The sequence below is a fragment of the Ictalurus furcatus genome, chromosome 8 (assembly GCF_023375685.1).
Source record: "Ictalurus furcatus strain D&B chromosome 8, Billie_1.0, whole genome shotgun sequence".
Classification (NCBI taxonomy): Eukaryota; Metazoa; Chordata; class Actinopteri; order Siluriformes; family Ictaluridae; genus Ictalurus; species Ictalurus furcatus.
In genome coordinates, this window is record NC_071262.1 from 7,167,802 (window position 1) to 7,193,354 (window position 25,553).

The following is a 25,553-nucleotide window of genomic DNA, read 5'->3' on the forward strand; positions in this document are numbered from 1 at the left end:
CATTATGGACATGTATTACAGACATGTAAACACCTTAATCACATTATAAACGTCGTGTGAGAGTTTTCACCGCATTTTGCGACAGGACACGATCACACACAGCAGTTCTCAACATTTTACGGCGAACAAGAGAGTTCGGCTGTGTCCCAAACCGCATACTTGACTACTATAGGCCTGTAGTGGGGAAAAATACATGTATCTCGGCTACTATATAGATGGTAAGTACGTGGTTTGAGACGTAGCCCGTGGCTTCAAACAGTTGTCTATTAGCACGTACAGCATGACAAATAATTAACTGCACTTAAAGCGTTCGTTAAAAAAATTAAGTAAAAACACCCAAAACTGTATATGGTACCATAATAAAGACGAACTGTATGTTGATACGTGAAATTCTGGAGGGACGTCGGACAGTGTGGCGCGGTGACATAAAGACGCCGGCTGTTAATCTAATTATATTCTATAACATGTAAAACGGGAACATGACGGGAGTATTCTAAAAGCGACTCATGTAAACACCTTAATCACATTATTATCTTTATCAGAGTAAGGTCAATAATTAGATTACTGCTATCCATGTAAACGTAGTCACTGACAGGTAGAGAACATTCTGGAGTGTATGAAAGAAAACAACAAACTCGTGTACCATCAGCAAACCTTACAGATTGTCTGGACTTGATTTGTGGTAGTGGTATCAGTTTCTGTGTCCACAGTACAGTGTTTTTGATGTGGTATATTATCAGAGAAGACCACATGTGTAGCTTTTGGAAGGAGCGTGGGCATGCAGGCCTGTTTTGCGTGGCTCGGGAAGTGACCCTCCACAGGTGCAGATGAAGATAAAGTAGAGCTCCGTATGTTTGATCTGCTCCACTGAGAGGAATAGCTATGGGAATCATATATGCTCCACTGCTTTGGTGTTGCTTTAAGTTGGTTGTGTAGCCCCAGAGAAGTCTTTTTTTTTTTTTAATGAAGATCTTAGAATGTCTCTGAAACCTGGCAAGTCTGAATCATGAACTATTCAGATTATCTAAGTTCATTAGCTAAAAACCATGCCATGACATTATCTAAAATCCATGTCATTACATCTTTGTGTCTGAAATGTCTCCTTATTCTAGGCACTTGAAAATGGGAACTGTTTCCATTTGAGTGATGAATAATGTGTCCACAGACACCTGACCGCTTTCTTTGGTCTCTGTGAAAGATTGATACCTTGGTTAGATTCTCTATTACATAATATAAATATATAAATATATTTCACATTATGGTATCCATGGTTAGTACATCGCTCTATGCTTTGCCCTCTGTGTGATTCAATCCATTTTAATGTAACCTTTCTCAAAAAAGCATGGCCCCAAATTTAGTTTTTTGGGGGCATTTCAAAAGAAATCCCTAAATTTCCACCTACTCCTAGTTGGCACTCAACCATATCTCCTGGAAGAGGTCATCTTCAGGGCAGTCAAACTAAATTAGTCTTCTTGTGATTACAGGGGCCTTGTTGTCAACAAATCTGAATGGAAGGTTTAAACATTGAAATGCGCATGTTCGCATAACATACACACTACTGGGAGTTTACCCTGAAGGCAGCTGAAGGGGATGATGGCAGGAAGAGATATGTTTTGCAGTAGGTGGGGCAAAAATAAACAAAGGCTTTCTGCTCACTATTATGGTCTCTGGACTGAGAAACTGACTGAGCATTTCTACCGCAGTTTTAGTGACCTAATTTCTAATAAATAAGTTTATGTGCACCTACAGAGCATGTGGGTGTGGATGCAACAGAATATGTTTGTGTGGTGTAAACTCTTCACCTTCCCCTTGGAGAAAGCTGATCTCAGTTCACTTTGACTTGAGAGGACTAGTGTTCTTCTCTTTAGTATTTTATTTTTTTAAATAAAAGATTAGTGGCCACATTGTCAGCAGCAGAGTGGTGCTAGGGAAGTGGAGAGTGACTCCAGGGAAAATAAAAGCGTGTTGCGAAGTCCTGTCATCAAGTCCTGTCTTTCACCTTTTTTTAATGAGTTAAAACATTTGTGAGCATAGTTTAGCATAGTGTGCAGCTGCATGATGGACACATCAGGGCTCTCTTTCTAAGATTCTTCCCATTCTTTATCTCATGCTATGGAAACCCTTTTAATTATGAACTCATGTTGACTGATGAGTTTCTAAGAGAATTTGATTGTCTTGGTTTAGATGGCATGTCTACATGTGGGGAAAGGATTTGTGTTACTAGCAGGAGAAAAGGAAATCCCACCGAGATCTTGAACAGAGCTCTGGAGCCCTAGTGAAAGTTCTAAGGTCGAAGCATGTTACAAGTTAGGAGTCAAATAACCTTTTGTATAACTTTCCACTGACAACACTGGAGTTGCTCTCTGGTACATAGAGTTAACACTGAACTGTGCATCTTGATCTCACTTACTTCAGCACAGGAAGCACTTATAAACTAGACAGCCTTAAGCACTGTAAAGCCCTGTTCACACCAGAGACTATTTTCGCAGCATGAAAAACGGTCCATTTAATTCCCCAATGGCTGTAAATGAGCGTTCACACCCAGGCGTAATACGCATGGCGTCAAAGCGTTAAATTTTGGACACGCCGCATCAAAAACTGGCCGACCAATGAGATTCACATACATACACGCGCATATATATATATATATATATATATATATATATATATATATATATATATATATATATATATATATATATATATATATATTAGTGTCCGTAGTGTATGAATATATATACAGAGTATCTCACAAAAGTGAGTACACCCCTCACATTTTTGTAAATATTTGATTACATCTTTTTATATGACAATACTGAAGAAATGACACTTTGTAAAGTAGTGAGTATACAGCTTGTGTAACAGTGCAAATTTGCTATCCCCTCAAAATAACTCAACACACAGCCATTAATGTCTAAACCGCTGGAAACAAAACTGAGTACACCCCTAAGTGAAAATGTTGTCACATGAAAAGATGTAATCAAATATTTACAAAAATATGAGGGGTGTACTCACTTTTGTGAGATACTGTGTGTGTGTATATATAATGAATATATAGCGTAAGAAACAAACAATGCTATATATATATATATATATATATAGAGCATTGTTTGTTTCTTTGTATAACCCTCAACACTTCATCAATTTGGAGGAACATTAACATTTTGGGGCACAGCAATAGTTGCCTTACACCCACACCCTCCATCCATCCATCTTCTACCACTTACTCCTTCTTCAGGGTCGTGGGGGAACCTGGAGCCTATCCCAGGGAACATCGGGCACAGGGCAGGGTACACCCTGGACAGGGTGCCAGTCCATCACAGGGCACAACCACATACACACTCACACACCCATTCATACACTACGGACACTTTAGACACGCCAGTCAGCCTACCATGCATGTCTTTGGACTGGGGGAGGAAACCCCCGCAGCACGAGGAGAACATGCAAACTCCGCACACACATGGCCCCAGCGGGACTCGAACCCTGGACCCTGGAGGTGTGAGGCAAATGCGCACTAAGCCACCGTGCGCCCCAATCCACAACCTCCCCCCAAAAATCTGGTTCTTCCCTTAAGTATGTGAATGCTACTGCTGTGACTTTGATATAATTCAAATCATTACTTATTTAAAAAGTGCATACTGTTTAAAATGAGAGCTTTAAGGATTTAAAGAAGTATTTGTTGCAGTGGCCAAATCACCAAATGCCTTACATTTCGCATATGTGCTTTAGCTAGTACACAAAAGTGTACAGCTTAAAGACATAAATACTGGCTCTCTTCTTCTTCAGTGATAAGAGGGTGTCAGAAACGGAAAGTTGTGCAGCGCCACCTTGTGTACCGAGGTATTTCTGCTTTTCAGTAAGCGCCATCTACTGTCAAGGAGTGAATTTGCACTTTCATTCAGCTCAACGTCCCAGTGTGAACAGGGCCTAAGAGCATGTTAAATCAAGGTCACTGATGTTCCTCAGACAGCTGTTTTACTTGCAATGTATTACTGTGCTTATTAAATGTTTTCATATTAATTAACTTATGCATAGACAGTTGTACAGTCTGATGTCTGCTGACCTTGAACTTTCCCCCCTTAGCGATGGAACTCTTGGTGACTGAACTGAATGTGTTGCTCAAGCTGCTAGACCATGAGACCTTGAGCTCTGCTACAGAGGAGAAGAAATGTGCCGTGAGGAACCTTGTGAAACAGCTGAAGCCCTCAGGTGGTTCCTGGTGTAAAAAAAGAATATACATTACATAAAAATATATAAATATCTTATAAAGTGAAGATATCTTGACTGAAGGCAAATTATCTAATGTTTCTCATTATGAGCTTATTATATAACAAATTTTGGACAGCTTATTTCTAAACATACAGTGGATGTAAAAGGTCTACATACCCCTGTAAAAATGGCAAGTTTTTGTAACTTGTAAAGATTGAAACCAAGATAAATGATGGCAGATCTTTTTCACACCTTTAATGTCATATAGTAACCAACAAAATGGAAATGCTTTAAGGAAAATAAAAAAGACAAAACTTATAATAACCTGGTTGGATAAGTATGCACAACCCTTAAAAAATACTTTGTTAAAGTTCCTTTTCCTTGTAATGCATCATTCAGTCTTTTTGGGTAAGAGTCCACCAACTTGGCACATCTTTATCAAATTGTGAAGGGACCTCCTGTGCACAGGTTTTGATAGGATTTAACTCTGGGCACTTACTGGGCCATTCCAAAGATTAAATGCCTTCTTCTCAAGGCATTTATTTGTTGACTTGGATTTGTGCATCATTATTGTGCTGGAAAATGAAAAATTTCTACAGCTGTCTAACAGAGGCCTGCAGATTTTGTGGTAAAATAGGTTTGTATTTGGAGCTATCCATGATTTACTCTATGTTGACTAGAACCTCAGTCCCAGCTGAAGAGAAGCAGCCCTATAGCATGATGCTGCCAACACCATGCTTCACCATGGGTATTGTGTTCTTTGCGTCATAGGCTGACTTGTTTTTGCACCAAATATATAATTTGGAATTATGTCCAAATGGTTCTGTTTTGTCTTATCAGTCCAAACACATTTTGCCACATTGGTTGGGATGATTTAGATGGCCATGGATGGCACCTCCCATGAAAAAGTGCTTCTGCATAGCCACCCATAGTTGCCCCTATATCAAGCATCCCCATATTTTATACCAGAGACATGAATATGAATAGGGAAGATTGTCTCATGTCACATTTTGACCTTGCAATGAGTGACTATGCAATTGAGTACTTGCCAGATATTCCTGCAGACCATTTAATGTTGCCGTAGGTCGCTTGGTAGCCTCCCTGGTAAGTTTTCACCTTGTCCTTTCGTCAATTTTGAATGGACGTCCTGTTCTTGGTAATAATAATGAGTTTGAATGTGTTAATTTAGCTTCTTTCTAGAAACAAATGCTTGAAATAAGCTAAATTGTCTCCCTGTAGAATAAGACAATTTCAAGCTTGAAATGAGTGAAATATCTAGAAATAAGCTTAACATTATTTGTTTAAAAATAATGTAATAAAGAAAAATATTAGTTGGATATGCCTATATTCAAGATAGTTTACTTGCTGAGAGATTTTTTGCAGTGTGTGAATGAATGTGGGAAGAGGGAAGACTGCAAAATATTCTAAATCCCTTTACATTAGATCAAGTTGCTGCCCTAATTTACTTACTTACTTACTTTTTAAAAGTAAGTATTTTAAAAATAAAAAGTAAGTATCAATTTTTACTTACGTAAAATTGATGGAATTTGTGACCCAGTACAATGTACCAATTAATTCTGTTAATTATCTGAAAATGTTACTGGTTTGTTAATGTATTCTCCTATGGTTATTTTAATGGTTGTTTTTTGTTATTTTTGTCACTTTAAAAAAACTTTTTAGTCACTGGACCAGAATACATGTACATGAACACCTCTGTCTGCAGAAATGGCACTAGCTTTGTGGAAGCCCTTTTTGATAACTTTGGTAAATAAGACTAGCATTGATGTGTTTGACTTAGCATTCCCTGTTGATTCCATTATTATGCACTAAAAAATTTTATGTATTGCTTCCACAGACTGCAACCTTAGTGAGCTGAAAGTTGAAGTAGAAGAACAGAAGAAAAGCCCAATCAAAACAAACCAGTTTGCATCTAAACCTGTAAGGTGCCACCTTCTCATTTAATCCAAGCATTTGGCACTCTTCTAGAGAACGGGCACACAATGATTTAAATTCAAATTTTCTACTCAAACAGTTTGAGTAACTACTCACCTTTCCTGTAACAAAAAGATTCAGAGCTGCTTTCATAAAAGTATATCATTTCTATCTCAAAAACACATGAGCTGTCTTGAGCAACAAATATTTTCAAAAAATGCAAAACAGTTTGTCATTTCAAAACATTTTTTGTAGAGCTTTATTGTTGTTGATATCTTGTTTCCTTGGGTAAAAACATGAAGTTGCACACTTGTAAAATCCTTTCAAAAAGCTTTTAACACCAAAGAGACAGATGGTTGCTGACATGCACAAGTCAGATTAAAATAAATAAAATGTAATAAAATAAGATGAAAGTAAAAAAAATTTACAAGAAATGGACACATGAGCATACTTTCCTGAGAGCAAACTACAAAATGCAGCATTTCACCAACGTGTCATTGAAACTGCTAATATTCGTATCATGTGCTATGGACACTATTAGTACGTTTGGCGGAAATAAAATGGAGATGCAAGGAAAAGCATCTGCAAAACCATAATTGACATGTCAACAGAATAATGACCCCAAACATGTATCAAAATCAATACAGAAATGAAGATAGCAGTACATAATGTACAATTCTTGAAATCTTGTTCTGAAAGGGGCATTGGTCCACAGTGGTCTACAGGTGTTCTGTAACCTTGTATTACCCTGCAGAAAAAGGTCCTGTACTGTGTTTTTTTTTCTCTCTCTCTCCAGGGGAAGTTTCATACACACAAGCTGTTAATTTGAAATTATAAAATATCACAAATTTCACTTTATTCTGTTTACATATTTGTTTGCATACATATCCAATTTATTCTATTTATTTATTTATTTTCTATTCTAGCATTTCTTTAAAAAGGATTATTGTGGTTTGATAAAATACAAAACTAAGTGAGCCTTTTCAGAAGGGGTGGTCCATTGTAAGAGGCATAGTGGTACTAATAATCATCAAACAGCACTTTCTTCACAGCAGACGTACCTCAAAATGTTAGACAAAAACTTATGAAAGAGGGTGATTTGAGTTATGTAGGGCCACAGCTTTTGGTTGAATATTTTATTGCTCCTTGTTTTTGACTAGATTACACCAGATTCAGCACCTCCACTTCCCACCACCCCACCTCCAGAGGACTACTATGAGGAGGCTGTGCCACTCAGCCCTGGTACTGTGCCAGAGTACATAACCAGCCGCAGTGAGTTTTGCATCCCCAGAATTATTGCTTAAATGAAATAAACATTCAGTCATATGGTTTGTCATGTAGTTTTCTTAAAGAATGCGTAAACTAAATGTGAATCTACGTAGTTATTTCAGATAATATGCACAGTATACCATTTTATGCCCTTATTTTGACTTTAACTTTTAAATACTTTACTCCTCTGACCTCTAGGTAGCTCCAGTCCTCCTAACTCCATTGAGGATGGATACTATGAAGACACAAACAACAACTGTCCAAATTTCAGCATGAACAGGCGGTGCAAAAACTCTTGTAATTCTGCATTACCTGTAGATGCATCTCCCTCTCAGTAAAACAAATCTATTCCCTAAGAGAACACAGAACACTGCTTTGTGCAGCACATTTAGCCTGTTTGGTTGTTACGTTCACATTAATCTGGCAGGGCCAGATGTGATATTTAACGAGCTACATGTCTGGAAACAATCTTTCAAATTCCAGCAGAAATTATCATAAAAATTGCTATAACAATAGACCTAAAACCCACCCCAATTTTACCATCCAGAGGTGTCTTCAAATTATTTCATTAAAATAACACTTGTTCTACTGAATGCAATTTGTCCTCTACAAAGATAAGAGCTTAACTGGTAACTTATTTGGTGACTTTTCAGCAATGGCTTACATCCATGGTACTGAACCTTCCTGTTGGTCAGAAAATGTTTACAAGCAACATTTTCAAACAAGCCTATCCTACACTGGGATATGCCTTCACTGTGCACAGGATTGGCTTAGAAATGTTCAACTGAATTTTCTTTGCCACTATATTCCCACTCACCCTTTAAGCTAAACCATCTTACCACTCGCTCCAGACATGTGTTCCCACAAGACTACATTTACACTCGTAAGCTTGGCAGATGTTTTTATCGATAGTAGTTTATTTTCTGATTATACATGTTTGATCTCCAGATAATGATTCAGATGCTCTGAGTAGTTCCTATGAGTCATATGATGAGGAAGAGGAGGAAAGGGGTCAGTGTTTAACCCACAAGTGGCCCTCAGAGGAGAACTCCATGGCCCCAGTGAGGGATTGCCGTATCTGTGCCTTCCTGCTGAAGAAGAAGCGATTTGGTCAGTGGGCCAAACAACTCACGGTCATCCGTGAGAACAGACTTCAGGTGGGCCATGTTGAGCTTTGCACAGTGACGTGTTGGTTTCCACCAAACCTGTGACCTTCCATTATTAGCTATCCCAGCATTTTTGGCATGTCTTTGTGTTGGATACTGCTTTGTATGCATTCAGCTATTTATTGAACTGTTACATTGCTGGTTTCTCTTTCTAGTGCTACAAAAGCTCCAAAGACCAGTCTCCCTATATGGACCTGCCGCTTAATCTGTGCAATGTCATATATGTGCCTAAGGATGGGAGGAAGAAGAAGCACGAGCTTCGCTTCTCTCTGCCAGGTGGAGAGGCTCTGGTGTTGGCTGTACAGAGCAAAGAACAGGCAGATAAATGGCTCAAGGTAAACATGTTTTTCTCCTCGTCAAATTAAAAGGCCTTTTCCGGTCATACAACCAGAACTGTGCTTAACTGTCTGTTAAGAATACACATACAGCTTAATATGCTGAGTGCATGCCAGAAATAATATTACACAAGAAAGAATTCCTTTGGTGGAGACACCTCCTATGTAGCCAAATCTATTCATATGCTGAAACTGCTGATGTGCTTGTTTCTCTGTGTGGGGTACTAGGTGGTGCGTGAAGTAAACAGTCTGGGGACTACACTGGACATCTCAGCATCTCCCATGATCCCCCGAAAAAGAGAAAAAGAGCCAGAAAAAGACTTGGACAAGGTAAACTAGTGTACTTCAATAAGCTTTGATGTGGCTTTTAGTGTATACAATGTATATTCAAATTCTTTCACAGTCCTGGCTAACATCCACACCCAAAGAACATCAAACAAGAGTTATTTATAAGAGTTATTTATCTTAGCTTTACAATGAAACCACCATGCTAATAAACAGTTTTTCTCTATAAGATCTACTCTTGTTTATAGCAGGTGAATCATTTTCTTTGTAATATTACATCTAATATGCAACATTTTAACCTATGCCCTAGATATATGAGAATGTGTCCAGTTAGGTCTCTACTGTTAATATTGTGTGTATGTGTGCAGAGTGAAAGTGGCTGGAAGGCTAACTGTTCAGAACACTCTAACCATATGCTTATACATAGTAAATTGTAGTAAACAGTAGTAAATTGTTCTCAGACAGCTGAAAATAACATCTTCCAAAAGAGTTATTGCAGGTGGCAGAATTATGTGTTTGTGTCCCTATGTATGTTTGAGAGTGTAGGAGGAAGCAGAGCACATTTAGCCTGATTTAGCACTGAGGACTAAACTGTCATAAAATATGGAAGCTAGTAGGGATGCTCTGATCGATTGGCCGCCAATCAGTATCGGTTGATAATCACATTCTATGACTCAATCTGTAGTCTCTAAATTTGGCCAATCTCACGAACTGATTGCAATTTGATGATGTAAAACATGTGAGGACACAAAACTCATGATGACGTTAAACTTTAGCACTGCAGTCATGTCATCACTAGTGTGGAATTATTCCAAGGTCTCATAAAACACTGAAAAGTTTGCCATATTTTTGCCATATTTTTAAAGGCCTGTTAAAGTGGATATTTGTTGTGGTTATTTATGTGATTCTCAATTAAAACAACAATCTACAACATTATTGTAAATAATATAACCAAGGCAATATCTGTGGTATTACTTTATCTGCGGAAAAAAAGGTTAACAGTGATGGTCAACAGAAAGCTTACATATTACTTATATAAAGCTTGAAGGATTGGGATTGTTATAGACTGTAATATAAATCGGTATTGGTTGCAAAAATCCTGATCAGAGCAACCCTAGAAGCTAGGTCTATTATTTTGCATCTGAATAAACAAATTCTGCAGCTGACTCACTACTGGAGCTTTGAGCAATGTATTTTTTCACTGTCTCTCTCTCAGGCAAAGAAGATTTGTCTGGACACATTGAGATGAGACATTTGAGATTGCTTGTGCTGGCTCCTGATGAGTGTAGTTGTTTGTTTGTTTGTTTGTTTATTGACTTTTCAGCATTATTACAGGTTCTTCAAGATGTTTGTCAATGAAGAACACTGAATTATTTTACTCTTAGAATAAAACATCAATACTAATTAAACCACAATTTAAAATAAACGAAATGTAAAACTATACAGTTTTAAGATATACAAATTACCAGTTTAAGTAGTGTGTGTATTTAAAATGACTGTCTTCTAGAGATTGTCTGGTGAGAAACATGCATCAGATTCGGATAGCATGCCTAGTGGAGAAAGTAGCCGAGACAGCCGGGAGAATGGTAAGTTGCTCTTACTTTAAAAACTCTGCATTTAAAGCCAACTTCTATCATTTCAGTTTTTAAATTCTGCATTTACATAATTAGATAAAATAGATTATATTGAAGCTCAGAATGGCATTCATACAGCTGTGTGTCTCTCATTTTGCCCACTGAGGGCTCTGCATATGTTATAATTCCTGTACAGTGTCATTAAATTTTTACGCTTTGATAACATTTCCGTGTATATCTATTTAGGTAAGCCTAAGCGGGTTGCTCTGTCAGAATTAACAGGTACAATGAGCAGAGCAGCTGGGCGCAAGATCACTAGGATCATTAGCTTTTCCAAAAGGAAGCCACCTCTACCTGGATATACACGAACATCATCACTTGACGAGAACCCTCGTTGTGGTAAGACTCAGTTGTTCTTGATACACTATCACTATCTGCTGTATTACTAGCTCTCCAATTTTCTTTAGTTATCATTCAAGCAGCCACACTTGCTTGACCTTGGATAACAAGGGATTATCTTGTGCATATCAGCGTTTTCTTTTTAGGTACTATGTCTGAGTATGCAAATACACATGTAACCTGTAGAAATAAAAGACAATTGTGCAAAAAAAATTTTTTTTAAATACTACTCAATATAAAAAGTTGTTGAATGGCAGCAGCTCATTCTAAAAGACCTTAAAGAGGACTGGCAGTGGAGTTTTTGAGGGAATGCCATTCAGTCAATTAATAAATCAACAGACTACCTTGGGTAAGCAAAGAATAGTAATGTATAAAACCATTTACAGATCTGTTTGTATACACATCTGTGATGTTTCTGGTAGGTTATCTGAGTGTTTTGGTGAACCAGTGCTGGAAGGAACAGTGGTGCCGTGTAAGATGCGGCTCACTCCACCTTCATAAGGAGAAAGTTGATGGATGGCGGAGTCCACACACCTCCATTGTCCTACGTGGTTGTGAAGTGGTGCCAGGGCTTGGGCCCAAGCACCCTTTCGCCCTCAGAATACTAAGAAGTGGCACTGAGGTGGCAGCATTAGAGGTACAGAGGGTTTCTGGAGGCAAAATTTGCAAATACTTTTATTTGAACCTCATTTGATCACTTTCAATCTAAGAATTATCAAATCATTACACCACACAATATTAAGTAGTACACTATCAAATAATTCACTTACAATGCATTTCAGAGTCATATCTGTGGTGCATTTCTCATGTCTCAGTCATTTATTGTGTGTCAGGCAAGCTGCTCCGAAGAAATGGGCTGTTGGCTTGGAGTTCTTTTGGCAGAAACTGGTTCTTCTACTGATCCAGAGTGCTTACACTATGACTATGTGGATGTGGAGACCATCGCCAATATTCGTTCAGCTGCTCGTTATTCTTTTCTGTGAGTAACCAAAAAGCAAGTTAATAGAATTGAATCAGTGCTGATGCGTTTGAATCTGTCATTCATTGAGTGGTTAATTTTTCTTTTCTGTTCAGATGGGCTACCTCCACAGAGTCAAGGACTTATGATGAGGTCCCTTATGAGGAAACAGAGGTGTGTGAAAAGCATCAACAATCAAATATCTATCCATACTCACTTCCATCCTAAATGTTATGTATAATCTTTCCTGTCAGGTACATCTCCTTCGTAGGTCTAATATTGAGCATGATCCTCCTAGACAGAGGCTTCCCTCTGAAGTGTGTGCTGAGCAATGAAGGGTTAGACCATCTGTCACTGTCACATCCGACCATCACAGCCCAGCTCAGGCATCCATATCAATATATGAATCAAGTTACTTCTTTAAACAAGACAAGAAAAAGAAATCAGATTAATAGGAAAAGAAGATAGAACAGACATTTTATGTGCCCTCAACCTCCCCTATACATATGTATGCATGTGATGGCTGCTGAACCGTTTAACAGAAATGGCCCCTTCCTCACTTTTCACACCACCAAAAACTGTTCTTGGATCCATTTACAATCACAACCATTTACCATCTTCTTTTTCTGCTTTGTCATACAGCAGGAGAATGAGAGGCTGAAGAATGGGTATCTAGTAAAGCGCCGGTCTGCTAGTAGTGACAGAAGTATGGCCAAGCCTCAGATCACCGTTAAGCGCCATGGTTCTAGTGAGTCATACCAACTGTCTACATTACCCTCTGAAAGTATTGGAACAGTGAGGTCAATTCTATTGTTTTTGCTACACATTGAAGACATTTGTGTTTGAGATCAAAACATGATTGATCAGAATTTCAGCTTTCATTTCCTGATATTTACATATAGATATGTTAAACAATTTAAAACATGGCATCTTTGGTGACAGACCACCCAATTTTTAGGTGAACAAAAATATAGGAACAGATAGAAAGTAAATTAAAGTAAATAACACTTAATATTTGGTTGCACATCCCTTGCTTGCAATAACTGCATCACGCTGGTGGGTGACCCACGGACATCACCAAACTGTTACATTTTTCTTTTGTGTTGCTTTTCCAGGCTTGTACTGCAATCTCTTTCAGTTGTTTGTTTTGGGGGGTTTCTCCCTTCAGTCTCCTCTTCAGGAGGTGAAATGCATGCTGAACTGGGTTATGGTCTGGTGATTGACTTGGCCAGTGTAAAACCTGTGTTTGGGTCATTATCTTGCTGCATGATGAATTTCCTCCCTATTAAATTTGATACATTTATCTGTAAATTGGAAGATGTGGTGTTTTTGTCGACGTCTGAAGTCATTCTGCTGCTACCATCATGACTTACATAATCAATAAAGATTAGTGGGCCCATTCTAGAAGCAGCCATGCAAGCCCAAGCCATGACACTACGTCCACCATGCTTGACTGATGAGCTTCTATGTTTAGGATCATGAGCAGATCCATTCTTTCTCCACACTTTGGACTTTCCATCACTTTTGTAGAGATTCTTTGTGAATTCCAATCTGGCCTTAGTGCTCATGAGTGGTTTGCGTCTTGTGGTATGGCATCTATATTTCTGCACTTGAAGTCTACTTCAAATGGAGGATTGTGATACCTTCACCCCTGTGAAGGTTGTTGGTGATGTCACTAACTGTAGTTTTTGGGGGTTTTTCACAACAGTCACAATGTTTGTCATCAACTGCTGTTGTTATCCTTGGCTGACCTGTTACATGTTTGGTTGTTAGTATACCAATGATTTCTTTTTTTTTCAGGGTATTCCAAATTGTTGCATGCTATGCCCAATGTTTGTGCAGTGGCTCTGATTTATTTTCCCTCTTTTCTCAGCTTCAAAATGGCTTGCTTTTCTCCCATAGACCATCTGTTCTCCATGTTGGTTTATCCTTTTTAACAACAAATGCAGTCTTCACAGGTGAAACCTGGGGCTCAAAACAAGAGTAGCCACTCAGAGCTATTAACTCTTTAAACAGTCAATTTGACAGTAAGAAACATCTATCAGTCACACGTTCCAGTGTTTTTTGATCACTTGAAAAAAACGAGTCGGTTAAAACAAAAGGTGCCATGTTCTATGGTGTTTAATACATCTAGTTATAAATGTGAGGAAATGAAAGCTGAAATTCTGATCTGTTGTCTCATATTGATCTTTTTATCTCAAACCCAACTGTCTTCAATGATGGTGAAAACAATAGAATTGCCCTTGCTGTTCCAATACTTTCAAAGGGATCTGTGTTCTGTATTGCTGTTTTGAAATTTGTGAGTTCACATTCTCACTGATTCTTTTGGTTAGCTGTTCTATATTATATATTGTATATGTTGTATAATTTCCTTTGTTATAAAAGTACTGTTGTATGTCCCTGGACGTTTCAGCTCTCCCTCATGGTCAGTAAGGGGTGATAACTTAGAGGGTGCGATCAAGGGCAAAGATGCCTGAACACCTAGGGAATTATAACAAGCATACTCAAAGCTTCTTGTTCTCACCAGTTTTTAGAGCAGTCAGAGAGAGTTCCCACATTGCCACTTCAAAGGCCTCTCCAGCATGGCCCAAGAAAATGATGCAACCTGAGCTTTATAGGGTGTTTGACTTTGATGTATAGCTCTCTCCACTCTGTGCCTTTGCTGTGTCCTTGATGAGGGTGTTAATAGCATTGTCATTCTTCCATCTTCCCACAGTTCTTTACAACCTTTTACATTTCAGATGCAAATCAGTATGGAAGGTATGGGAAAACACGGGCTGAGGAGGATGCACGCCACTACCTGAGGGAGAAAGAGGAACTGGAGAGACAGAAAGACCATGTCAGGAATGCACTGGTGTTACTGCGAAAGGAAAAACGAGAAGCCAAGGAGAGAATGAAGGTTGCAACAGGTGAGGAACTAATTTAAGGTATAAGGCTCAACAAATCACAACTGTCGTACGATACATGTGCAGTTCTTGTATTTGTGGCTCGGTATAGTTCACTGATTAAGTAATTCATAGAAGCAGAGTTGGGGAATCTCAATTTCTATAAAATAGAAACATTCTGAAAGACTGTAGTAACAGTACTGTCAAATTTTTAAAAATACTGTGCGTTTTTCCTGATTCCTAAGAACTGAATATGTAGCTTACAGTGCTCTCCAAAGTATACTTGTAAAGCAAGTGATCCAAGAAAATATGTTGTAGACAACAGCAGATGTCACTGGGCTTTATTTCCACTGATGTAGCTGGGGTGACACTCAGATAGTCTCATTCTGTTGACAGGATGTATGTGGAATTTAAGATTAAAATTTTTCCAGAAACTTAAAATCTTAAATTCAGCATGAATCCTGTCAACAGAATGAGACCATCTGAGTGCATACAATGTAGTGTCATTTTATGCACATTTCTTGTGTTAATGCTTTATTTTACTGTGGGATGTGTAACAATAATGGTGTGTTTGGTCCAGATAAACAGTGGCTGACACTTGAGGAGTGTGTGACCCAACTGGAGGAGAGCTGCCAGATAAAGGAAGGTGAACGTGTGGAGCTGGAGCTCAAACTTACTCAGGTTAAAGAGAATCTGAAGAAATCTCTGGCTGGAGGAACTTTAGGGGCACCTGTAGAGACCAAACCATTAGGCAAGGTACGAAAACACACATGTCTAAATTGCACTACCTTCAAATTTATGTCAAATTTAATTGCTCTAACTCCCAATTTTATAGAAGACTCGGAGAAGTGAGGTACCATACATTGAGTCAGTAATTCCAGTCAACTGTGCCTCTGAAATGCGAAAGCGCCCCCTGTCCATCTGTGCGTCTACAAAGGGAAATGTTATGCAGAAAGCCAAGGTAAACAGACACATGCTAAAAAAACAAAACTGGCATCTGTACTGTGATTTATCTATACTGAACAAACAGTGCAAATATGCAGTGTATTGAATCTGTCAGTGGGATTATAGTTAACAGTCCAACTGGATTTTAATGTCCGTAATCAATCAGTAGAAACTTATTCTGTCAGAATCCACATATAAGTCTCCAATTTGTACCATCATAAAGAATGTGTAATAAAATTGCAGATCTAATAAGTTTGTTGTTTTTCTTTATGATTAAAAAAACAATAAATATGTGCCTTTTTGTTTCAGGAATGGGAATCTAAAAAAGGGAAGTGCTGAAGATGTCCTGGACTGTTTTTTTCTTTTTTATGTGTGTTCAAGTGAACACAAGAACCTGCCGCCATCCCTCATTTGAACATAAAACTGCACATTTTATAAAACTGCCTTGTCTCTTTATAATTGACAGTATTTACAGGATTACATCAGAGGAATCAGATGCTCTTTTTGGGGGAGGGGGAAGCATGAGGTACATATACAAATGTCATTTTCTTTAAATCATTCAAAAAATGTCATAGTATACTACTTTGGGGAATATGACTATGGTGGAGGTATGTGATGCATCCAAATAAACCACTCTTGTTCCACTTATTTTTATGGTACATTGTACCCAATCTGAACATTATCAAATTGCATTAACATAATTAGGTGACAGGAACATGGATACAGTTTACCTTGTGGGGTCAGTCTTGAAACACAGATAACTCTTCACAGGCTAATCAGCCATAATCTTAAAACCACTGACAGGTGAAGTGAATAATATTGATTATCTTGTTACAATGGCACCTGTCAAACATGAAAAATGGGCAAGTGTAAAGATATGTGCAACTTTAACAAGGCCAAAATTGTGATGGCTAGACGACTGGGTTAGAGCATCTCCAAAATTGCCGGTTTTGTGGGGTGTTAATTGTATATTGCATAATGTGTATGCAGTGGTTAGTTTGTACCTAAAGCGGTCCAAAGCAGGACAGCTGGTTAACCAGCAACCAGATCATGGATGCCCAAGGCTCATTGATGCGCATGGGGAGAAAAGGCTAGACTGTCTGGTTCAATCCCATAGAAGAGCTACTGTAGCACAAATTGCTGAAAAAGTTAATGCTGGCTATGATAGAGAGGTGTCAGAACACACAGTGCAACACAGCTTGCTGCATATGGGGCTGTGGGTCAGAGTGACCATGCTGACCCCTGTCCACTGCCAAAAGTGCCTACAATGGGCACGTGAGCATTAGAACTGGACCCTGGAGCAATGGAAGAAGCTGGTCTGATGAATCAATTCGTCTTTCATGTGGATGGCCAGGTGTGTGAGTATCGCTAAACTGGGGAGGAGATTCAATTCAATTCAATTCAATTCAATTCAATTTTATTTGTATAGTGGTTTTTACAATAGACATTGTCTCAAAGCAGTTTTACAGAAATATATAAACACGGTATACAGATATTAAAAGTGCAAATTTATCCCAATTGAGCAAGCCGGTGGCGACGGTGGCAAGGAAAAACTCCCTAAGATGTTAAGAGAAAGAAACCTTGAGAGGAACCAGACTCAGAAGGGAACTCATCCTCATCTGAGTAACAACAGATAGTGTGAAATAGTGTTTATATGAAGTCTGTTTGGCCTTAGAAGCAGCCGTAGACCCAGCAGTCTGGAATTGGAGTAGATGAGAGCTCCAGCCAGAGGTAGGACATCCGAAACGGATCAGGCAGGTCCGGAGAGCAGAAAGGATAAGGATCTCTAGTATCCATAAAATTGTGTGTGGCTCGACAGGAGGAGAGAGGGAGAGAAAAGATTATAAGGACTGTGCTTAGCGTAATAGAAAGTCTAGTCATGGTAAGCTTGAGGAAACAAATACGTTTTAAGCCTAGACTTAAACACAGACTGTGTCTGACTCCCGAACACTAATTGGAAGACTGTTCCATAACTGTGGGGCTCTATAAGAGAAAGCTCTTCCCCCTGCTGTGGCCTTCGCTATTCGAGGTACCGTCAAATAGCCTGCATCTTTTGATCTAAGTAGGCGTGGCTGATCATAGAAAACCAAAAGGTCCCTTAGATACTGTGGCGCGAGACCATTTAGTGCTTTATAGGTTAATAATAGTATTTTATAATCAATGCGAGATTTCACTGGGAGCCAATGCAGTGTTGATAAGATTGGGGTGATGTGCTCGTATCTTCTGGTTCTAGTTAGGACTCTAGCAGCTGCATTCTGGACTAACTGGAGTTTTACATTACAGTAATCTAGTCTAGAGGTGATGAAAGCATGAACTAATATTTCTGCATCATGTAGTGACAATATATTTCTTATCTTAGAAATATTTCTGAGATGAAAGAAGGCTATCCTAGTAATATTATCTACATGAGCATCAAATGATAAACTGGAGTCAATAATCACACCAAGGTCTTTTACTGCTGTACATGATGAAACAAAGTCCATCCAGAGTTACTATGTGATCAGAAAGCTTACTTCTAGCTACATGTGATCCTAATACAAGTATTTCTGTCTTATCAGAATCAAGTAAAAGGAAGTTAGTTAGCATCCAACGTCTAATGTCCTTTACACATTCCTCAACTTTATTAACCTGCTGTCTGTCCTCTGGCTTCGCTGAAACATACAACTGTGTATCATCAGCATAACAGTGGAAGCTAATTCCATGTTTATGAATAATTTGACCTAGAGGTAGCATATATGAAGTAAAAAGCAGTGGGCCTAAAACAGAACCTTGTGGAACACCAATATTAACCTCGGTATGCATGGAGAAGTCTCCATTTACATCTACAAACTGATAATGATCGGTCAAATAAGACCTGAGCCAGTAGAGGACTGTTCCCTTAACACCAACAACATTTTCTAATCTATCAAGGAGAATAGTATGGTCAATAGTCTCAAAAGCTGCACTAAGGTCAAGTAACACAAGCAGCAAGACACAACCCTGATCAGAGGTCGTTTAGTACTTTAACTAACGCTGTCTCTGTGCTATGATGAGGTCTAAATCCTGCCGATACAGTTCATGAATGTTATTCCTAGGCAAGTATGAGCATAAGTGCTGTGCTACAACCTTTTCTAAGATCTTGGAGATTAAGGGGAGCTTTGATATAGGTCTATAGCTGGACAGTTGAGAGGGGTCAAGGTCAGGTTTTTTAATAAGGGGTTTGATAACTGCTAATTTAAAGATGGCACCAAGATGCACTATAGGGAAAAGGCAAGCTGGCAGAGACTGTTTGATTCTCTGGGAAATGTTCTGCTGGGAAAGCTTGGGTCTTAGCGTTTTCCTTAACTTTTTCCTAATGACAGTGGCCTCTTTCATTAGGATCATGTGCCCTGCCACACTGCAAAAATTGTTCAGGAATGTTTTGAGGAACATGACAAAGGGTTCAAAGTGTTGACTTGGCCTCCAACTTTCCCAGATCTCAATTGATTGAGCATCGAGGCCCCATCTCACAACTTCCAGGAGTTGCTGGTCTTGGTGCCAGATACCACAGCACACCTTCAGAGGGCTTGTGGAGCCTATGCCTCAGCAGGTCAAACCTGTTTTGGCAGCACAAGGGAGACTTGCACAATAGGTGGTTTTAATGTTATGGCTGGTCAGTGTAAATGTTGCAGAACATATTGGCCATGGAAGTAGGGGAATCATTGAAAGTGTAGGCTGTTGTTAGAGATGGGATAGTAAGTGTAGTATATTGCAGCTGTGGCTCAGGTGGTAGAGCGGGTTGTCTAATAATAGTAGGGTTGGTGGTTCAATTCCTGGCCCACATGACTCCACACGTTAAAGTGTCCTTGGGCAAGTCACTGAACCCCAAGTTGCTCCCGATGGCAAGTTAGTGCCCTGCATGGCAGCTCTGCTACCATTGCTATGGGTGAATGAGACATAGTGTAAAGCGCTTTGGAACCATTAAGGTTTAAAAAGTGCTATATAAGTGCAGACCATTTACCATGTTGTTTAATGAGCATAGCAAGGAGAGTTGTGCAAAATCACATGAACTTGAGCTTTTGCATTTACTTATAAATTGTCCCGGCCGGAGGCAATGACTGCGGTTTTATCACTTATTTGTAATGCTTTTGTTGTATGTGTAAAAACCTTCTGGAAACCATAACACAAAGTGGTGCTATTCATATTGTACCTTTTACACTTTTTAATCTAGGCTGCAACAGTAACAGCAAATTACAAGAGTTGTTCTTGTAAATCAGCCAAATTTGTATTTTACTGATATTTGAATGCTTCTCTCCTTGTTTCCAATACTACAATTTCAATGTGATTAACACTTGCACTTTATGGTCTTTCACATGGAGGTGGACTAAGGAACATTCATAATAAATGCCTTTTAAAATGCACAGGTTCTTTTGCATGTGATTCCAGTGTATTAATCATGCATCACTCTGACAACAGCTGAATGCAGAGGGAGAAATTAACTACTCCTAACTTAAAGCTGCATTTGTGCCATTATATCAGCAATGTTACTGTAAAGAGTTTCATTCAAATTCCCAGTGCTTAATATTCAGTTACCAGAGGGGAACTGCTCAAGATTACTTCAGATTACAGATACTAAAAGGGAATCATGGAAGAATATGTTAGAGATGATACTGCTTATCATTTAAAGCCTTATTAAAAGCCCATGCTCCCCAAGCTAATGTGTTTAAGCTTTGTGTTCAAATGTGCACAAAACAGTTATGTACATAACTACCCAAGTCAACTAGTACATGTTCTTTTTGGTATACTCTGCACAGTGCCCTTGAGCTCAGGAAAGGCACGATAAATTAAACTGATAACTGATGCTTGTTTCATGGATGTGACTCAACAAACTAGAAGAGACAGCAAAGATAATCAAAATATTTGTAAAAAGAAAACTTTATTACAAAATTAAGTTTAGTATAAAGAAAGTGTAATATTTCAGCATCATGAGTCACACTCAGATGGTAAATCCACAGTCAGCTCACTGATTGTGTCTAGGAATGCTTCCAGGTCATCTCTACAATGTGCTGTATAAAAACAGATTATTTAGTTGCATCTTCACAAGTATGATAGTTATTCAGACAGAACTTATCAGATTATGATACCTGAAGGCATCTTGAGGGGAGACAGTGGCAAACATGATTGAATCATACTAAAATCCTCTTCGAGCACATTTAGAGGCCACTCCTGTTTTCCCAAACCAGCCAGTGAAAACTGGCTGAGGAAGACTTCTTGAGGTACAGAGTATATTTCAAAGTCTGTAGATGGTTCAAGACAATCATGTGAATTTACAGGCATTAAACATTCTAAAATAATGATGGCATGACATTTAATTCACTTACAGTGCTATGAAAAAATATTTGCACCATTCTGATTTCTTCCGTTTGTGGGCCTGTGTGAAAATTTATTCACCCCCATAGGTACTACTTCCCCAAATCTATGAAACAGCATTTATAACTGGGATTAGCTGGACTAGACACAACCAGGCCTGATTAAGTGTTGCGTTAACTGAACAGGGTTTGCAGTAAATAGAAACTATTTTTTAAATTATTTAATTAAAAACAGTATGAAGTTGGATAAAAAGGTTATCTTACCCAATAACTACCAAAATTGAAAAATTCCAGAAATAATGAAGTTGATGGGACTCCCAAGAACCACAGTGAGAGCCATTATCTACAAATGGAAACAGCACAGTAGTGAACCTTCCCAGAAGTGGCTAACCTTACAGAATTCCTCCAAGAGCACTGCAACTACTCATCCAGGAAGTCAGAAAAGAACCAAGGACATCAATGGAACTATAGGTCTCTCTTGCAGCAATAAAAGGTTATTGTTCATGACTCCACTGTCAGAAAGACAATAGGCAAAAAATGGCATCCATGGAAGTGTGGAGAGGTGAAAACCACTGCTAACCCAAAAGAACATTAAGGCTTGTCTGAAATTTGCCTAAACACACACTGATCTTCAAACCCATTGGGAGAATATTCTGTGGTTTGAGGAGTTGAAAGTGGAACTGTTTGAAAGACAGGGGTCTTGTTAAATCTGGCATAAACCAAACACAGAATTCCACGAAAAGAAGATCATACCTTTAGTCAAGCATGGTGGTGCTAGTGTGATGGTGTGGGGATGCTTTGCTGCTTCAGGACCTGGGCAACTTGCAGTGATTGAGGGGAAACATGATTTCTGATCTCTACCAGAAAATCTTAAAGGAGAATGTCTGGTCTTCAGTCTGCAAGTTGAAACTCAGGCACAACTGGATTATGCAGCAAGACAGTGATCCAAAGAACAGGAGTGAGTCCATCTCTAATTTAACTTTGAGCCATTAATAGTTTTGGAATGGCCTAGTCAAAGTCCTGACTAGAACCAATTGAGATGCTGTGACAGGACCTTAAACATACAGTTCATGTTCAAAAACCCTCCAGTGTGCAGGAACTAAAGCATTTAGTGAGCCAAAATTCCACCACAGCACTCTGAAAGTCTGATCCATCAGAAGCATTTGGTTGCAGTTATTGCTGCTAAAAGTGGCACAGCCAGATTTTAGGTTTAAGGGAGCAATTAGTTTTTCACATTTGTGATACGTGTTTGATAGCTTTTTGCTTCAATAAAATTTTTTTAAAAAAATAATTAAATCTGTATTGTGTTTAATCAGGTTGCTTTTGTTTTATACTGCATTTCATTTGAAGATCTAGAACTATTTAGTAGGAGATACTAAAAGACAGAAGAAATCAGGAAACAAGTGAAATATTTCTTCACAGCACTGGATACATCACGCAAGAATCATCAAATGAACTTTAAAAAACATTGGTCCTTAATCAAACACAGTATAGTAAACACCAAATTTATGAATAGTACATCACCAGTTAGTGAGAACTGCCAAAAACACAGGAACCAAGAGAACATTATGCATTTATCATCTAAAACATCAGGATGTCAGATGGTAGAAATGTTAGGACTCAAATATTGACATACATTTAGCCTGAAAATGCAGAAACTGTGCAATACAGTGGTTGCTAGTGTACGTAGATTAAAAACCCTTTAGAGTCATTCATGCTTGTGACTTCCTTGAATTGTTCAAATTTCAATTCTGAAAGGGACATACCACTCGGGTCATACGGGAAGCACTTCTCAATCTCTGGGTAGTCCTCACCAACAGGCTGAGGAGCCACTTTACATTGCTTTAACAAAAAAGGGAGTTAGTCATATCTCCAGAATAAATAAAATGGTAAGTAAGTGATATTTCAACAACCAACCTGGACCGCAAGGGGTATATTCGGCATATCAACTTTATGAGTGACTGCTGGAGTGACTACAATCTTATTAACTGTTCCCAAAGCTTTGCGGCTTGACTGTGCAGGAGCGCCAAGCCATGTCTTCAGTGGAGTTTTTAGGAGATGCTCTATAAAGATAGATAGATAGATAGATAATTTATTAGTCCTCAAAGAGGAAATTTGTTTCTACCATGGGTGCATAGAAAAACACACACCACAACACCATACATATAAACCATCATAAACTAAACAGTTATGCATACCAGTGTGTAATGAAATAACCTTGACAAAAAGCACTATTCCATCAAGTCAAGTTAGTGTGAAATGACTCCAGCTTACCAGGAGCAGAGTGAAGCCTCTGGCGAGCTTTTATGGATGGAGCAGCGAGTGTGCCATTTTCTTGATCAATGTAGACTATAGCATCCATGGCCTTCGACACTCTAGCATAGACAAATACTTAAGCCAGAACACAGGCTCCCGATCCTGGTCCTGGAGTAGCCTCTATCCTGTACATTTTCGTGAGCTCCCTGCTTCAACACACCTCATTCAACTTCAGGTAATTAACATTATTTTATTATAAGTTGAAATATGTGTGTTGGAGCAGGGAAGACACTCAAATGTGTAGGACACGGGTTATTCCATGACCAGGGCTGGAATCCTGTGATCTAATGCAATACATTCCCACACAAATACCCCAACATTTTCAGCAATAAACGGCACTATTAAACCCGTTGGTCCTGTAAATAAGGGAATGCCTGAAAACAACGAGATACACTTAAATCAAATACTCTTCTGAACATCTTCTGTAAGCCCATATTTTTCCAGACTATCAGATTCTGACAGAATGTGTCAAGCATGTCCATCGGTAGGATTTCTGAATTTAGTGACCCACGATGATGTAGTTTCACATTGTGAAAAGGCGCCCCTCTAACTGCAAAACATAACTCGTAGTTATATTCGTAGTGTCGAACATTATGAAGCTTACCAAACCTCGAGAAATGAAGCCATGCATGTACACCAGGTTATTAGCTAGCCTGATAGATTAGCATGAATATAGATTGGTAAACTCTTCTAAATGGCTGGCTAGTTTACAGCAGTCGTTTACGGCTTACTATCAATTACAACCGCAGCAACCATCTCTATTCTATTTTTCATTCAACAAATCTTGCTTACCAACCACCATTTATACGGCGGCGACTTCTTTCTTAAGCACGTTCTCTTTTTTTTCTCCGCTTTTTTTTTTTCTTGTCAAATTACAAAAGTGTATGTTTTGACTTCAAGCTTCCCCGTTTTAAAAGGCAACCTGCCATCTGATTGGTTCGTGTGAATTTCTTCTATGGTACGTCTAGTTACGTTCGTTAGTTTTATACTGCCACTGTGTGGCCAGAGTGGTTATTTAATTTACTACAAGTTTGGTATTGTAGCTCTTAAGAAGCTGTAAGTCTTGCAAGGCTGACATTGCTGGTTGCAGTGTGTTCTTCAAACACACCAGGTGTACATTAAAAGGTGTACTATTTGGTGTGAAAAAAAAGTTTTTAGACCAACATATTATACTAAAGATATGAATTCTCAATATTTTTGTGGCTTTTTCCCTTTGTTTCAGGACTTTCCTTGCATTTGAATTGTATAGACTTAAACAGGCTACCATTACAAACTCTCTCTCTCTCTCTCTCTCTCTCTCTCTTCAGGATTACTGCAAATAATTTTTCACTGTCACTCTGTCACTCTGTGATCTCTACAAGTGAGCTAATAAAAGAATTAATTAAATAAAATAATAAAAATGTCATTTTTTTATTTCACATGGCCAGAGTGTAAATATAATATGAATATAAACATATAAATATAAATATGTCTATAATATATAATAACTTAACATTTATACCATGTCTCCTCCAAACAATATGCTTTCTTGAGTATCAAGACAGGCACGTGAATGGTCAATGAGCAGCATTCATGAATTATGTGTGGCACAAAACAAACACCGTTCAGTTAAAAGAATATCTGCTTGGGGAGAATTAACAAACATATTCTTTCATAGCTGTGGATATAATACTTAGCAAGCTGTGATAATGAAATAATGATAGTGAAGATAAATGAAGATGAATGGCATTCAATAGCATGCACTGCATCAAATTTCAAAAAAGGGCTGGTGCGATATAATTCCAAATTTAGGGGGGGCAGAGGGGGGCGAGCTTGTTTACACGGGGTAATTTTTAAAATGAATATATAAAAATATTTAGTTTTTTGTCTGTTTGTTTATAATATTTTATTATAAAAGAAAGAAAGAAGAACGAAACAGACAGACATATCCCAAAACCTCTGAGCCTAGGG

The 25,553-nt window shown here is 38.5% G+C and overlaps 2 protein-coding genes across 12 annotated transcripts in view; one reads left to right on the top strand and one right to left on the bottom strand.

The window, feature by feature from the left end:
- The window catches only part of afap1l1a (actin filament associated protein 1-like 1a), a 41,244-nt gene extending 20,738 nt beyond the window's left edge, over window positions 1–20,506 (top strand). For 2 of the 6 annotated variants that reach the window (XM_053630463.1, XM_053630459.1), the window contains 18 exons: window positions 4,087–4,212; window positions 5,893–5,976; window positions 6,068–6,150; window positions 7,305–7,416; window positions 7,612–7,710; window positions 8,362–8,570; window positions 8,735–8,914; window positions 9,143–9,244; window positions 10,707–10,785; window positions 11,020–11,172; window positions 11,595–11,809; window positions 12,006–12,151; window positions 12,247–12,304; window positions 12,773–12,878; window positions 14,872–15,039; window positions 15,596–15,771; window positions 15,851–15,976; window positions 16,270–20,505. In XM_053630463.1, coding sequence (XP_053486438.1) covers window positions 4,089–4,212; window positions 5,893–5,976; window positions 6,068–6,150; window positions 7,305–7,416; window positions 7,612–7,710; window positions 8,362–8,570; window positions 8,735–8,914; window positions 9,143–9,244; window positions 10,707–10,785; window positions 11,020–11,172; window positions 11,595–11,809; window positions 12,006–12,151; window positions 12,247–12,304; window positions 12,773–12,878; window positions 14,872–15,039; window positions 15,596–15,771; window positions 15,851–15,976; window positions 16,270–16,299 — 2,250 coding nt within the window. In that variant the 5' untranslated portion in view covers window positions 4,087–4,088 and the 3' untranslated portion in view covers window positions 16,300–20,505. Of the gene's footprint in view, window positions 1–4,086; window positions 4,213–5,892; window positions 5,977–6,067; window positions 6,151–7,304; window positions 7,417–7,611; window positions 7,711–8,361; window positions 8,571–8,734; window positions 8,915–9,142; window positions 9,245–10,706; window positions 10,786–11,019; window positions 11,173–11,594; window positions 11,810–12,005; window positions 12,152–12,246; window positions 12,305–12,772; window positions 12,879–14,871; window positions 15,040–15,595; window positions 15,772–15,850; window positions 15,977–16,269 lie in introns of all 6 variants that reach the window. The other 4 variants (XR_008386509.1, XM_053630461.1, XM_053630462.1 and 1 more) reach the window with 4 other exon arrangements.
- A 331-nt stretch (window positions 20,507–20,837) lies between these two features.
- On the bottom strand, window positions 20,838–24,503 carry pttg1 (PTTG1 regulator of sister chromatid separation, securin). Of its 6 annotated transcripts, XR_008386510.1 has the most exons (8): window positions 24,396–24,501; window positions 23,562–23,662; window positions 23,205–23,350; window positions 22,041–23,129; window positions 21,552–21,630; window positions 21,300–21,394; window positions 21,063–21,215; window positions 20,838–20,984 (listed from the first exon to the last, which is right to left on the bottom strand). XR_008386510.1 is itself a non-coding variant. In XM_053630471.1 (6 exons), exons 2-6 carry the CDS (start codon window positions 23,647–23,649, stop codon window positions 20,902–20,904), a joined length of 546 nt encoding a protein of 181 aa, XP_053486446.1. In that variant the 5' UTR covers window positions 23,650–23,662; window positions 24,396–24,498; the 3' UTR covers window positions 20,838–20,901. The 6 variants fall into 6 exon arrangements, 2 of the variants coding, with proteins under 2 accessions (XP_053486446.1, XP_053486447.1); XR_008386512.1 differs by lacking the exon at window positions 21,300–21,394 and having other exon boundaries at window positions 24,396–24,500; XR_008386511.1 differs by lacking the exon at window positions 21,300–21,394 and having other exon boundaries at window positions 21,552–23,129; window positions 24,396–24,503.
- Between the last annotated feature and the right edge of the window lie 1,050 nt (window positions 24,504–25,553).